This window comes from Sander lucioperca, chromosome 2 (assembly GCF_008315115.2).
Source record: "Sander lucioperca isolate FBNREF2018 chromosome 2, SLUC_FBN_1.2, whole genome shotgun sequence".
Lineage (NCBI taxonomy): Eukaryota > Metazoa > Chordata > Actinopteri > Perciformes > Percidae > Sander > Sander lucioperca.
This window is the reverse complement of record NC_050174.1, coordinates 19,208,976-19,223,893: the sequence shown is the minus strand read 5'-3', so window position 1 is coordinate 19,223,893 and position 14,918 is coordinate 19,208,976. Positions and strand designations below refer to the sequence as shown.

Here is a 14,918-nt window from a genome sequence, read left to right as displayed (position 1 = left end):
GGCTACTGAAATGCATGCCATCTCTAATCCTACAGCATATCAAAGGGAGGTTACATTTGAGCTGCCTGTCCTCTCATTCCAAGTTAAATGAAATCCCATCATTTCCACATTGCATAGATATGTCCCAGAAAACCGACAACACTGAACGCAACGCGTGCATCCATGCTCTATAATAGCTTCGTTATAGCCTCGATACTGAATAAAAACGTTCCCATTCAGTCTGTATGTTATAGCCAGCACCGCAAATATCCGAAAGACCCTGAAGCCACGGTATATTGCACCTTCTAATCTCCCGAGACTATTCCCCCAGTGCATTGACTGAAGATAATTTGCTTCAACATTATCGAGCTTGGTGATGTTTCCTCTTTCACATTCTATCTGTAATGTTCATGTAGCCTCGGTGATGAGATATATCTGGTATCCTTCTAATATTCATTACAGCGTCACTGCTGTGCTGAGCCTCCTCCCGACAACATCCACCGCTGCGCAACCAAAACATCCGACCCGCTCGTAAAAACTAAACCGTGTTTTTACCGGTAAACGAGGCTTTCCGCAAAGAGAGCCATAAATACAAGCTACATGCAGTTTTCAGCGGCAGGCACACCAGATTGGGAAGTTGGGAGAAGGACAAATACGACGGTGGAGCCGGTTTACTTACATCTCTGTAGAAAAGCCATCAAGATGACGGTGCTGATGCATGGTGCTGAGGAGGGTCGACATGACTCGAGTCTGACATCAGCTCTGTGTGTGTGTGTGTGTGTGTGTGTGTGTGTGTGTGTGTGTGTGTGTGAGAGAGTGTGTGTGTGTGTGTGTGTGTGTGTGTGTGTGTGTGTGTGTGTGTGTTCCTCCCCCTTCTGACCGTCAACGAGAAGGGGAGATTGAGAGAATAACTTCCAACAGAGGAAAAGCAGCTTTTTTTTCTGAACCTTCATTAAAAGGATATTCTATATTCATATTTACAATAAATATATATATTTTTTTAAATTATAGTCAACATGCACTATTGGTAGGTTAGTTAATATGTTATTGCAAAGAAAAATGTATTTACATATAAAGAGGAAAATATGTCTGATAGTAACACAAATCATCTGTTTTGCTCTGAGGCTGAGTGACATCTACATCAATATCCTTTTCTAAAATGATTTGATCTAATATGGATCACTTTCTATTATTTATCTTAGCCAGTCTGAAAGAGACAACCCAGCCTTAACAATTTACCCCATGGCTTTAGTTATTTGGGAATATTTGGGACCTCTCCATCTCCTTAATTGTTTTTTTTTTAGATGGTTACACAGGGTAGAACCGGATGTGCTTCAGGGCATGTAATGACATTTTTCGATTTCTAAAGAGTGTGTGAAAGTCAGTGTATCTAATCTTATATTGCCTTGATCACCGTCCTCTTGGCTAAAACATCATACCATTTTAAAAGATGTGATCATCGCTTGGCAAGTGCTAGCCAGTCCTGAGGTAAACGCGACACAGCGGGGCTAGTTGTGACACAGTGTTACAACTAAGCCGCATCAATAATTAGACTACAAAAGGAGCCATGTTTAACTCACAGTCTTTTATTTGCATTAATGTTTCAAAACCATTATTTTGAAAGTATTGAAATACAGCATGAACAACTATTGCATTTCTTTTGTCCACAGAATGAGAAATCGCAGGAGAAGCACAGCTAAGGGAGTTTCTAGGGAGGTGCGCTGTCTGGCAGCCAGCGAGGTGGAGAGAGGAAGTTCAGTTAGGGGTGCAGTGGCATCTGCCATGTCACCCTACAACGATTGAAAAAAAAAGGATGCAGGAGCTGCATGGTGGCAACCCACCATTGCCAACCATGGGTTATTCAAGCCACAGGAAGGTTTTTTCAACGGAGGATGAGGAGAAGTTGAGCGACTACTTAATTAAAGCGTCAGGAATGTGCTACGGGCTGAGCCCAAGAGAGGTAGGCCTAACCTTAAATTCAGGTTCATATTATTTCCCAGTTATAAAAAGTTAGTTTGAATGATAAATATTTACAAAGTAAATAATTTTATTTAGTTTAACCTGAAAAGCTTAACTCCAAGCAACCACCTTTTAAAGGTTGGGTCAAACTAATTATTTATACATCCGAGTAAATTAATTATTTTAGGTTGCCTCAAATAAAAAACTAACAGTTGTCATTATTTCAAACGTATAGTAAATCAAATTTGAAAAAAATGATTTTAATACATTTTGATCAATGACTACTCAGAACACTTTCCTTTATAACACATTTATATTTATTGTTTAGTAAATTGATAACATTGAACATCTGTTTCAAATGTATGAAGAGAAACAGTCTGCTTCAGCTGAACACCCGAAACGAGACTATTGATGTCATCGGAAGACAAATCATGGAGCTGTGAATAGTAGCACAACTCCTAAGACATCATGCAGTACCCATGGTGAATTTACCGGGACATACATTTTATAATTCAGGTGTGAGCCTTACGGTAAAGATCCATTTGTCCGACACGACTGAAGCGTGGTGTCGCGACGTCATACATCCATGGTTGATGCTCCACGCCCTTGACCGGCAGCTGATTGGACAAACGCGTGTCGTGGGTTTGGCTTCTCGAGAATTTCAACAGATCTAATAAAATTGCTCTGATCAAATGAATAAATTCTGTTTAATGTCCCGCTGCCAATTTATATTGTATCCATATAAAAAAAATGGATTCAACCATAAACATAAACTAGAACGTTTACTTTAAATGAAAAAACTAATAATTTTCAGCTATTTCAACAAGAAAATACACATTAAACGAACAACAGCAATGTTAGACTTTTTTCAGTGTAGCTCTTGCAAGGAGACAGTAACACAAGTGAGTGATGACACAGCATCACACAGAAATAACACTTCTGTAAGCTGTAAAAGATGTTTTGAATTGGGTTTGCTTATGTAATTTGTGACTTTCTTCAGTAAGTTTTAGTTTGTTTTTAAGTTCTATGAACGTAATATTAGCTATATACACACAGCATCTTGAAACTGTTATGAAGATAGATAATGACCAAAATACGTTGTTCTGATTATTTATACTTCTCTTGAAGGACCTATGACTGGCCTTGTGATTGCACCCTGCTGCAGGAGCCTGGTGGGGTGCAATGCCTGTGTGCGGGAGTGGGTCCTCACCTCCCCCAACTGCCCCAAGTGTCGGGATGAGCGTTTTGGGGAAGAGTATTTCCTTTTGAGTGGAATGGACGATGTTATGGATTCCCTGAAGAATGTGGTGTGCGCATAGGTTTTTGATTTATAGTTTAGTGTCGTTTTTAGTTTGATTTGTGTGTGTGTGTGTGTGTGTGTGTGTGTGTGAATATGTACCTGTGTGTGTGAATATGTACCTGTGTGTGTGTGAATATGTACCTGTGTGTGAATATGTACCAGTCCTGCCTTTTCCATGTTTTATTTATCTGATAAAGATTACTGACAACTCATGGTAAGCAATACAAATGTGAACTACCATTGTATGGAGCAGCCAGCACAGAATAAGAGGCAAGCATTAATGCCAATGTTGAGGGTTACAACCCTGAACCTTTTGTTTTTCTCTCTTAGTTTTGTTTACAGTACATCCACATACACACAGGCTGGTATATCATATGGTGCTATATATTTGTAGACTTTCAAAAAGTCTGATGATTATGGTATGGTAGTTCTTTACTAAAACCAAATTGCATGAAGCAGATATTTGCTGAAGTTACATATGCAAGCCTTTATTATCCAAATATTGGTCCCACTACTGTATCAGCTATGAACATATGAGCTGAATGATACAGGCCCAGCAAAGAGAAGGATTACCCTGCTCACCATGAACTGCGGTCCAAGAGGAGGCCACACGGGGATGAGAGAAGGCAACATGGCAACTTCTTCATCACATTCAAATGTTCAATGGCAGCTAAGGTGCAGACTTGCAACAAAAATGGTTAGGGTTTAATAACGGTCATATACCCTTGACCTGTTATGCACTGGTGATCAGAACAATACCTGGTGACCTTACGTCCCACCGGAGCTGCCTTAGTGTTGTGTATGCCCAGCCTAGCCGGCCAAGCTAGTCCGGCCTCGGGCTCTGTTTGTAGCTTGAAGCGAACGCCGCGGCCTCTTCTGGGGAGGAAAACCTCTTCTTTGCCCCGCCGTTGAGTGTTATCTGAAGGCGAGCCGGGAAAAGTAATGCGGGCCTGAGAGAGAGATTGTACAGTTCTGCCATCACCGTCCGGTATTTTGCGCATTCTTCAACCACCTCTGGAGCGTAGTCTTCGAAGATCTGGACGGGGGCTGCTTGATATTGTAGTTTCTCTCTTCTTTTGCGGGCCTCTCATACAATTAGGTCCTTAACCCGAAAGCGGTGCAGGCGGATAATCACAGGCCGCGGCCTCGATCCTGGTTGTGGCTTGGCGGTTAGCGCCCTGTGCGCTCGGTCAATGTCGGGAGGGGATTCCAGGATCTCCTCTCCGAGTAGTTCAACAGCTTCGAGAAAAACATGGTGGGTGTAGGCCCCTCAATCGATTCTGGAAGGCCAATGATTCAGATATTATTCCTGCGGCTCCGGCTTTCGAGGTCCGACGTTTTTGCTAGTAGCTTGTTGTTGCTATCGACTAAAGCTACCAACCTCGCCTCCAGAGTACGAATGCGCTGGTCATCTGATTCGGCACTGGTTTCCAGTGAGATGATACGTTGTCCGTGATCTAACACCGTGGTCTGTATTTTTTCCAGTCTTGACTCCAGGGCAGCAAAGGAGTTTTTAATATCCGTCGATATTCTAGCTCTATGATTTTCCAGCAGGCCTTCGATGCTAGTTAAGCATGTGTTAGCGCAGGCACTCGGAGCTTCATTCTCGCCCTTCTTTGACAGCTTTGTTGCTTTTGACATTATTACTGGTGACACAATGTTATACTGAGTTTGTGAGGTGTTAGTTCTTACTTGGGTCATTGAGGGTATAAGAAAAATACGGGTTTTTGCAAAGTTGAGTTACGGGAGACGGAGACCATGTCGCTCTCACATGCTCACCAAACCGGAAGTCCCACCATTTAATTTTTAATCACGAATTTCATTTTTAAACCCTCAGATTAACAAGAGCAGCACACACTCTTAGAATCTTTTTTTTTTTTTTTCAATTTTAGGAGCCATAGTCATGGGAACAAGCTGGGAAAATATTGTGTAAACTTTCAAACGCTGAATTGCTCTTTCAACATGAATTCTCACATGTGCAATTCGTCTAGTGCTCGTCACCTGTTCCTCAGTTAGCTGTCCACGCTTTTTTGTGAAAGAAGGCATTACCAACTTCACCTTTCTCTCAAACAGCAAGTCTTTTATGGTAAAGCCTCTATCTGCCATGACCTCATCTCCAGGCATTAAAGCAGCCATATTATGCTCATTTTCAGGTTCATAATTGTATTTTAAGGTTGTACCAGAATAGGTTTACATGGTTTAATTTTCAAAAAACACCATATTTTTGTTGTACTGCAGTGCTCTCTCTCACTGCTGCAGACCCTCTTTTCAGCTGGTCTCTGTTTTAGCTACAGAGTGAGACCTCTTTTCTTCTTCTTCTTCTTCTGTACTATCTTTGATTGCACTCGCACATGTGCAGTAGCTCAGATGTAGATCATGTCAGCTAGCTAGCTCCATAGACAGTAAAAGAAAGGCTGTTTCTACAACTTCGGTCAGTTACAAGGCAGGATTAGCTGGGAGACTTCTAAATGAGGGACGCACATGTAAGTAGTTCTTATGTAGATTATGGTGAACTTGTGTGTGCTGTAGCAGTGCTTTGCTATTGAGAACGAGGTAGCATGCTAGCATTAGCATGCTAACGCTACGAGCTAATGGTTGTGGTTAGCCTGCTCGTTTCGGCTTGTGACGTCACAAGCCGTGCCAATTTTGAACAGCTCACCCAGAGACTGAAGACAGGACACATTCAGAAACCATATCTCACTCTAAACAGCATGGATGGATTTTTTTCAAAGTTTGTATGCGTGTGGAAGCACCAGAGACACAAAAGAACACCCCAAATCCCAGAAAAAGTGACTTTTTCATAATATGGGCACTTTAAGTAGTCCAATATGCCTGAGTCCATAGTGATAAATTTGTCACTGCATCGCCCTCCATATGCTGCAGAAATGAACATAATTAGTCCACATGGGGCAACAGCTACCAGGTATTTCACAGTGTTATGTGAATGATAATGACTATGTTTCTCCTCTGGAATCAAGGTTTTTAGGTTTCTGTAAAAGGCTCTCACTGCAGTCTATAACACATGTTGTACTGGGAAAATTCCTCTTGAAGGCTGCAGGCATGGTTGTCCGAATGGTTTCTCTTGGAAGCCATGGAATTAGAGGTCGCAAAACTTCCTCCAGTTTGTCACTCCAATATGAGATTATCTTGCTAGCCACGCTCTGTGATACATGAAATGTCTGCTTAGATCACCTATTCACGGTTTGTTTTTTAATTTCATAAGTGTCATGATCTTGAACAGGCATTGTAAATGAATTACTGGCATGTCCTTCCAGTGTTGATACAAGAATATCAAATGTTTCTAGAGCTAGACCAGTGTAGAGCAAAGCATCCACATTACTTTGAAGCAGAAAGAAGGCAATGTCATCACACTGAGTCATCTTATCCTGCACATCTTTTTTGCTGGCTGCCTTGCAGTAATCATGATCATGTCCAACACGGTTGTCATGTCGGGCAGGGTCCTCCCACTGTGTATGGACTGAGTGTAACTGTCGGTGAATGGGAGTTGTAGAACTTGAGTTGCTGATCTGGTCTGAAGCAGTGGAGGCCAGGCCCGCTGAGCAATCTGACCAAAACAAAAGTACTGCCAAAGTTACACAGTAGAAAAGTAAACAAGTACAACATGTCATAATTGAGCAGTAAATGTATGTTTTGTATTTATTATCTAAAACTGAAAAAGTAACTAGCAACTAAAGCTCTCAAATAATTGTAATGGTGTACAAGTATATTTGCCTTTGAAATGTAGTGGAGTAGAAGAAAGTATAGGGATGAGCCGGTATGAATGAATGCCAAACTAACGTTACATCAGCATGTACAGTATGAAGTACTTAAGCAGAACCCTAAAGTCTGTAACGTTTTCTTTTAAAATGGCGTTTATCTGAAAAGTGTTTCAGCTATCCCGGTTCTCCCATATCACGAAATGGAAATACTAGTAACGTTAAATTAAAAGTAACGTTTAGCTTACATTACGTTATTTCAGTTTCTATCCCAGCATTATATAACCATCTATCTTGCTGCATAAAACATGGAATAACTAACGTTTAACTTACGAGGTCTGCCTTCGATGTCTTCATTGCTGCTGCTAACTCTGCTGCTGCTAGCTGTTTCTGACACAGTTAGCTGGACTAGCTTTCTCCTTGTCTTCGGAGATGGTCGGTCGTAGCTCAGATAAAGCTCAGGGTGCAGTTCTGTTGGCTTTTTTTTTTAAGAAATGGAAGGAGCAAACATACACTCTCTTTGGAGGGTGTTTTAGTTTTAAAGCTGCAAGCCATGCTGTTTTGCGTTCCTCATTCCTTGGCATGGAGTGCAAAGCATAGGGCGCTGGACACGGACAATTTCTTCGAAGTTGTTGGTGTTCGAAGCAAGAAGTTTCCGACAAAATCTTAAATTTTCTTGAATTGTTATGGCAACCAACAATGGCACAAGTTGAACCTGAGCTCATTTTAACAAAACTTAAACACAACTAATTCTAATCAATGTAATGTTGCCTTCTCTCTCGATATCATGGTACGCTAGCAAGTAGCGGTTAGCCGCTCAACCGGAAACAGTACCGGAAAGCGGAAGTAGGTCAGCACCCATTGGCTGCTGGAGAAACAAGTGGATAGAGCTAGCAAAGCAGTTTGGTGTTTATATTTGCGGTAATTATTCAGTTTGGGAAATCCCACGATCTCTACAAAGTTAACGTTAGCTTAAGTTGACTTTGTAAACAGGGAGGGACTAGAAATCATCTCGAATTGCCCCACAATATGAATACAGTTTGATTTTAACTTTTATATTGTTGGTAACCGTTGTATAATTGTAATATTACACTCAAGGGTTTGATTTAACGTCATTATTGGCACGACAGTGATGCGGCTAGGACAGAGGCGCTTACACCTCTTGTGTAATATTCGTTAATTCATGTTTCTGTAACTACCTACATTTTTGTGTACCTTATTGTAAAGTGTTACCGTTAGCCCACCCACCGGATATCACCACCAGCCACTGGTAATATATATTACTGTGACACCATGAAAAATCACCTGACCAACAATATCAAGAGGGATGTATTACTAATAGTGTCACTATTATTGTAGTCTTTGTAGAACAGTACAGGGGTAAATTATGTGGATACAACAGAAGATTGAGATAGTTGTCAACTATCCATCAAATAAAGCGAGAAGTATCTGTATGTATGCGTATGTGTGTCCATCTTTGGGGGGAACCTGCACGTCACATGCAGACACCACACACAGAACTAGGGCTGTCAAAATAACGTGTTCGATTAATTAATCTGAGAAAAAATAACGCGTTAAACAAAATAACGCAGATTAATCTATCCCATATTGACGTTTGACCCGGAGCCGTTCTAGCCACCATTCGACTGTAAAATGAAGGAGGGAGACGAGAATGTGCTGCCTGGATCATTAATTGGAACATTTACTTGTAAAAATCTTCTTCCTGCCAACCCTGGCTACCGACATCTGGTGCCACTGATATGTCTGCGCTTCTCTCTGATGCTCTGAAGACGTTACAGGCAACACAAACGCCGCTGCACGTGACGCTAGTGAACACTATACTCGACAGCAGCTAACGTTAGCCTACCGCTAGCTAGTAGCTGGATTAAACACGGTTAAAATGCTAACGCTAAACGGTGTAAGTTTCACTGTGTTTTACTGTAGAGGATTCAACACCGGTATGTAACAGTCTGCAGCTGCCGTCGGAGAAACAACGCAGATGGTGCGTTCAATGAAACTGGTAAACTACAGCCTCGTGGTGCATTTGAAGTTATTGTAAATGTCCTTTTCCCATCTGGTGGTTGTTTTTGTCGTTCAACAGCAATTTACTAATGAAATAAGTTAGTGTTATTGTTATACATTATTATTAAATCATTTAATTTTGACCATATGGCCTTAGCAATAAACAAGCCGTTCTTTAATGTCACCGACTGTTGTTTAGTACCCTTTTTTTCTTTTCTTTTTTTACTTTCTTAAAAAGTATCGGTTCAGGCACCGTTAATTATGTATGCGATTAATTTCGATTAATTAATCACAGAGTATGTAATTAATTAGATTACATTTTTTAATCGATTGACAGCCCTACACAGAACACTTAACAGCAGCGGAGGATTTCCATCGTTACATCCAACGTTACATGATTGCTGGATATACCAAACTAACTTCTCCACTTCCCTAAAGCACGAGCGGATAGCTGAAAGGAACATCACGACTGCTGTGTGGAATAAGGTTGGGGGGAAAAGGCGCTACGTAATGCTGGCTGTTCAGTAGTTATGTTTCTATCTAATTGTCAAGCGAATTGTAAGCAAACTTTTAAAATGTCGCAAAAAAGAAAATGCGAATTAGAAGCTTTTCATTCAACTGGTTTAGAGCAAATAAACTAGAGTTTAGTTTGTAGTTTCACCACAATTTGACGTAACGCATGGTTGTAGATTGCAAACCGGCTTGCTAAATCAAAGAGTTTAGAAGCTAAGATCTATGGATGAATGGAGAGAGGTAGCATTGTACAAGTTGGCCACCTGTGCAGAATACAGGGTTGTGGCAGAGACAGACACAGTAAGACAACTGTACACTGTTGTGTATACGCGGTGTGCAGGGCCTTGCGATTCAAGCTGTTGAACCAATTTGTCAATTTACTTGACGTGGCTGGGGCACAGGCTATTGCCACTACAACTCCACTATGCACCTTGTGCCACAAGTGTACGACGCACTGGATGGGACCCATATCCCGATCCTTCCCCCATCTGATGGATACTGGGACTAATAGTCATGTGAGTTAACCTACATGTTCGCTACATCACAACTTATTCTGCAAAGCTGTTTCCATCTCCCATTTTGCACAATAACTCTTTTTCGAAAAAGGCAAAAACCACCTCAAGCGAGCATAAAAACTTTTTCGCGAATTTGAGGAATTTCTTTTTTTATTGTGCCGTTTCCATCAACATTTTCTAATGCAATACTTCAAAATGAGCATAAAAATACATTGATGGAAACATGACTGTCTATTATTTCGCTAACAGTAAACTCAATAAAAAGCCATTTGCCAACACTAAATATCAAACAAAAGCCAGACTCTATATCGTAAATCCCCTTCTTACACCGTTAACCGTCAAGCCACTAACCTGTATGGAAATTAACACCTCTGCTGAAGTGTTAAATTCGTTAACGATCATACGACACAAGACAATACCGCCCCTCTCTCTCTCTCTCTCTCTCTCTCTCTGTGCAAAGACACACAAACGGTCTGGTTCTGGTGGTTGATTTACGCAGATAGGTGCTGATTAGCTCTCATAACGGGCCAGGTGGGTAGCGCACTGCCATGAGTCCATGAGGCTAATGTCTGATTACGCCACGTTTTCATTGTGATATTTTGTGATTAAATTCTGAATCTGCAACGTTCTCGGTCAGGTAAATATAGAAGTACAATGTCTTCCTCTGATGTAGAAGTAGCCTACTGTAAGTCATTAGTAGGCTATACAGTGGAGTTGCAAGTGGTTTGGGGTCCTTCTGTAAGTAATTTTGGGGTATAATTTGGTTTTGAAGAATTCTACATGCAGCAATACCACAGGCCAAGCAATCGGCCTGTTCCAAACAGGCACATTTTCAATGGGCACTGTACTAGTTTAATTAATCGGCAACTATTTTGATAATCGATTAATCGGTTTGAGTCATTTTTTATGCAAAAAGGTACAAATTCCAGTTTCTTAAATGTGAATATTTTCTCAGCAAAACCTGAAAAAATAACAATTGTGCTGGTGGCAAAGGGGGGTTGTGTCGAGGGGATCCAGTGGTGAGTGGTGGGTGCAGTGCGCTCTCCAGAGCGTGCCCAGTGATTTGGTGGCGATGGCTCTTCCAGAGTCCAACAAACAATTGAGGTTTGAATCCAATCTTTACAATGAGAGAGGAGCAGGTGAGGGAGCAAGCAGGCAGGCAGGATACACAGTAAGCGTGAGCATGAGCAAGCAAGGCAGGCTGCAACAAGAGAGAACACAGAAAACGTTTTAGCTACACAAGCTAAATCACCAGGAACACAGATAAACACAGGGAGCCAGGAGTGCAACTATACCACACTAGTAGACTGTACGATGTGGCGATGAGTGGATCACAGAGCCAGCCTTAAATACTGCAGGAGGGTGATTAGGGAATGAGCTTCACCTGGCGCCATCTGCCAGCTAAGCCGCGCCACAGCTCAGTCATCAGCACAGGAGGGAGAAACATGAGGGGAAACAAACTACTGTATATTCATGTAACAACAGGGAGAGGACACCCCAATGGTTTTTGACCTTATATTTTGCTGGGGGGAAATAACTGATGAATATACTCTGTTACATTCATGTTTACAGTGTGCACTATGTTATCTTTATAGTTTCTAGATTTCTTCAGAGTCCAGTTTCTTCAGTGTCTTTATTTTCTATGTCCATATATACGAGGGAGCAAATCATATAATATGTAAAGAAGGAAACTCGTCCTCTATAAAAAAAATATTTAAAAACATGAGAAAAAGCGTGGCAGATAATAGCGGACCGACTGAATGATAGTCTAAAAATATAGCTACATTTACGAACTACTGCTCTTAACTGAAACCATGCAATGAGTCACTCATTTGCAAAAACGAACAGTTGCGCGCTTTACATTAAAAGCGATTAGTGGAAGTTAATATGACTTTTTTAGCCCATGAGAGAGAGAGAGAGAGAGAGAAACAGAGTGAAAGAGATATTTACGCATCATATTCTTGCGTTGTAGAAAATTGATCTTCATGGTAAATTTCCTAAGTAGCCTAACATTATCTTTTGCTTACTTTTAAGGCAAAGAGTACAACAGTTAATTTGTGCAAATGATTAGTAGCCTAATCCTTGGATGGTATGATTATGACGGTTTCAATTCAGAGTAGTGTCAGTTAATGTATATTTTGTCGGTCCGCGATCGTCTGCCACGCTTTCTCTCGCTGTTTCATCATTACAGCTCACTCTGTATAAAGTATGAACAATACATAGTCTCCATTTTAGCATCAGTAAATCTGTTATCGACCTCGCGTTCTGTTAAGGAAAGCCGTGAACGCACATCTATCCAAATTACTTTAGCCTGGCTTGACCTAGTCGCTCCTCCTCATCCTGGCTTGGCCTTCGTGAAACGCACAAAGCCAAGATGCACTGATTAGACTAGGTTCACTTTTAAGTTGTCCATACCAATGTTTTTCATGCTATTCGTGTACGACCACGTAATGACACGTGTGGTACACAGTGTCCTTTTGTTGTGTGTTAAAGATAAAAGGTGCATTTACTGGCTTTTTCCAAAAGTAGGTCACTGATGATACTGTTAGGCAGCTTTATCTGATAGACATTTAACAATTGCTCTGAGTCATATTTAACAAAATTGTGAGAACGGCACTCTGAGTCTGCTGTTTGTATCACCCTTAGGTGTTGAAATTAATTCAGTGTTATCCCAATTGATTGATTGGCCAGCACTAAAAAAGTTGCCTGTGTTGTTGGTGCACGAAATTTGAACAGTGAAATGTTCTTTGAACATTTCCTGACGCACCAACGGAATTAACATAGTTGAAACTAATTTTGGGAGGAGCTGTAGCAGGAAATTCAACGCCTTTAATTACTGAATATGTAACAATCAACCACAATTTTATATTTTACCATAGTCAATTGATATTCAGACATTTTCTAGAATAGTTGCAATTGATAATCCACATAGATGCCCACAAGGGGCGCACACTTGTTGTGCAAGTAAAAAAGTTCTTCTAATAGTTTAGATTCTCCTAACAGTGAATGTGTGTTAGCAGAATGTATGTGTGCTGTTGGTGTGTATACCATCCTCCACAGCATTTGGTACATGGTCAGAACTGCTGCATGGAGATCTTTATCAGTTTTTTTTTCTTGACCAGCCTGTGGCTTATAGTTTCAGCATCCTAAGTCTTCTTAGTTCAGGTAAAGTCGGGCTGAACTCCTGGCAAAATACTCTTAGCTCATTGGAGAATCACTTGCCATAGTTCTTTGGGTGCGGCAGGTGGGACATTGCTTCTTTAATGTCAGGCTCTGACCACGCCGTGAAAACCATCTGGGTGCCCAGGCCTCCATCCACCTCAACCATGGGCATTTGATAGTCTGCTGCCTGTTCTCCAGCTCCAGATGTGTGTCTGGTGCGAGTGTGTTGCATGATGGTGACAGAATTGAATGCTAAGCCCAGCATCTATTAGATTGGGCTGCTAGTGGTGGAGTCAGCTGGTACTGGGGTCCCCAAAGATATTGTTGGTAGTGCCTGGTTTTCTGGTTGTAAATTGGGCTCTGGTTTCAGGCCTTTGTACGGTTGTGTCACCATTGCAGTTGGGGGAGCATGGCCGAGATCCGGTTTCACTCTGACACACTGAGGCACTGAGGAGATACAAAACAGAACTCTTCTGAGAAGCTTTGTATGCTCCTTTTTGATATCCCTTTTTTTAGAGACATGGTAATTTAGAATTCTTTCTTCTGTTTCTATATTCTGCCTCAATTTTACACATACGTATTGCCTTCAAATGTGCTTCCATCTCCTCTAAATCTTGCTTAGACACTTTCTTCTTCCGCTTAATCTTACTAATCCCATTCTAAATGTTATCTTATACTTATACTTATACAACTGTCTCATTCTAAATGTTCCACTTTCAGAAAACCCCAAATCTCCATATTTGGTTTTCTTAAAAATAGCATTTTAACTAGGTAAGTCTGATGTTTTTGTCAGGATTGGATTTACTTCTTCTGTTTCCCTTTTTTTCCCTCTCTCTCTCTCTCTCGTTAGGATTTGATTTACTCATTCTGTTTCTTTTGCCTTTCTTTTCTCTTTTTTTCTCTTTTTCTTTTGTCAGGATTGGAGTTAGGCTACTTGCTGTGTTTTTCACAAGGATTGGATTTATTTGTTCTGTTTCCCATCTTCATAAATGTCACTTATTTCCCTGGCATGCAAATTCTTTCTTTTAAAACACAGTCGGCACCGTGAGTCCAGTTGTTTTTTTGCTACAACTCGATTAAAAGCAGCCAAAACAGCGGCAATTATTTGGTAATTACTTTTTTCTTTTCATGTCTTTACTTTTCAGCCGACAAGTTCCCAGAACGCTGCGTTTTTTTCTGGACGCATGTAGTTACTCAGCCCTGGCGTTACTTCGAACGCACACAACTACTCAACTCTGGCGTTTTCCTACGTAAAGACACAACCCCAGCGTTTTCCTAATGCATGTGCGCCACCCTGCGTTCTCCTAACGCATGCACTCAACCCTGCCGTTTCCTAACTCATGTAATTACTCACACGTAATTACTCACAAATAATTACTCAGCCCTGTAATGACGTGACCAAATGCGACAGTGGGAAAACAAAGCCCAAAACCTTATCAATTAGTCAAATTTGAATTAGTCAAAGATACATTATTTCAGATGTCTCACCGCTTTGGGATACGCGGTCCGACTATCTCTTGACATTGGTGATAGTCCAGGGCCCAACAGTCAGTCCTTTCGTCTCTGAGTTTTCAACGAGGTAAAGGCTGGAGATTTTCTCCGCCAGGATGATCAGTCACCGCTGCGCCAGGCTCCAGACTCAAATCACGCACGGCGGACACGTCTGACACCAGTTTATGGTGAAGATTCTAATACATAGGGTGAGATCTGAAATAAGGCTTCACTCAACAAGGTCTTTTAAGTATTTATTCT

The 14,918-nt window shown here is 41.1% G+C and overlaps 1 protein-coding gene across 4 annotated transcripts in view; it reads right to left on the bottom strand.

The window, feature by feature from the left end:
• LOC116062908 (TANK-binding kinase 1-binding protein 1-like) overlaps nucleotides 1–764 on the bottom strand; it is a 42,511-nt gene extending 41,747 nt beyond the window's left edge. For 2 of the 4 annotated variants that reach the window (XM_035994587.1, XM_035994589.1), the window contains exon 1: nucleotides 659–764. In XM_035994587.1, the coding sequence (XP_035850480.1) occupies nucleotides 659–720 (62 nt within the window). In that variant the 5' untranslated portion in view covers nucleotides 721–764. The remainder of the gene's footprint in view (nucleotides 1–658) is intronic. The other 2 variants (XM_031317687.2, XM_031317705.2) reach the window with 1 other exon arrangement.
• Nucleotides 765–14,918: the final 14,154 nt, after the last annotated feature.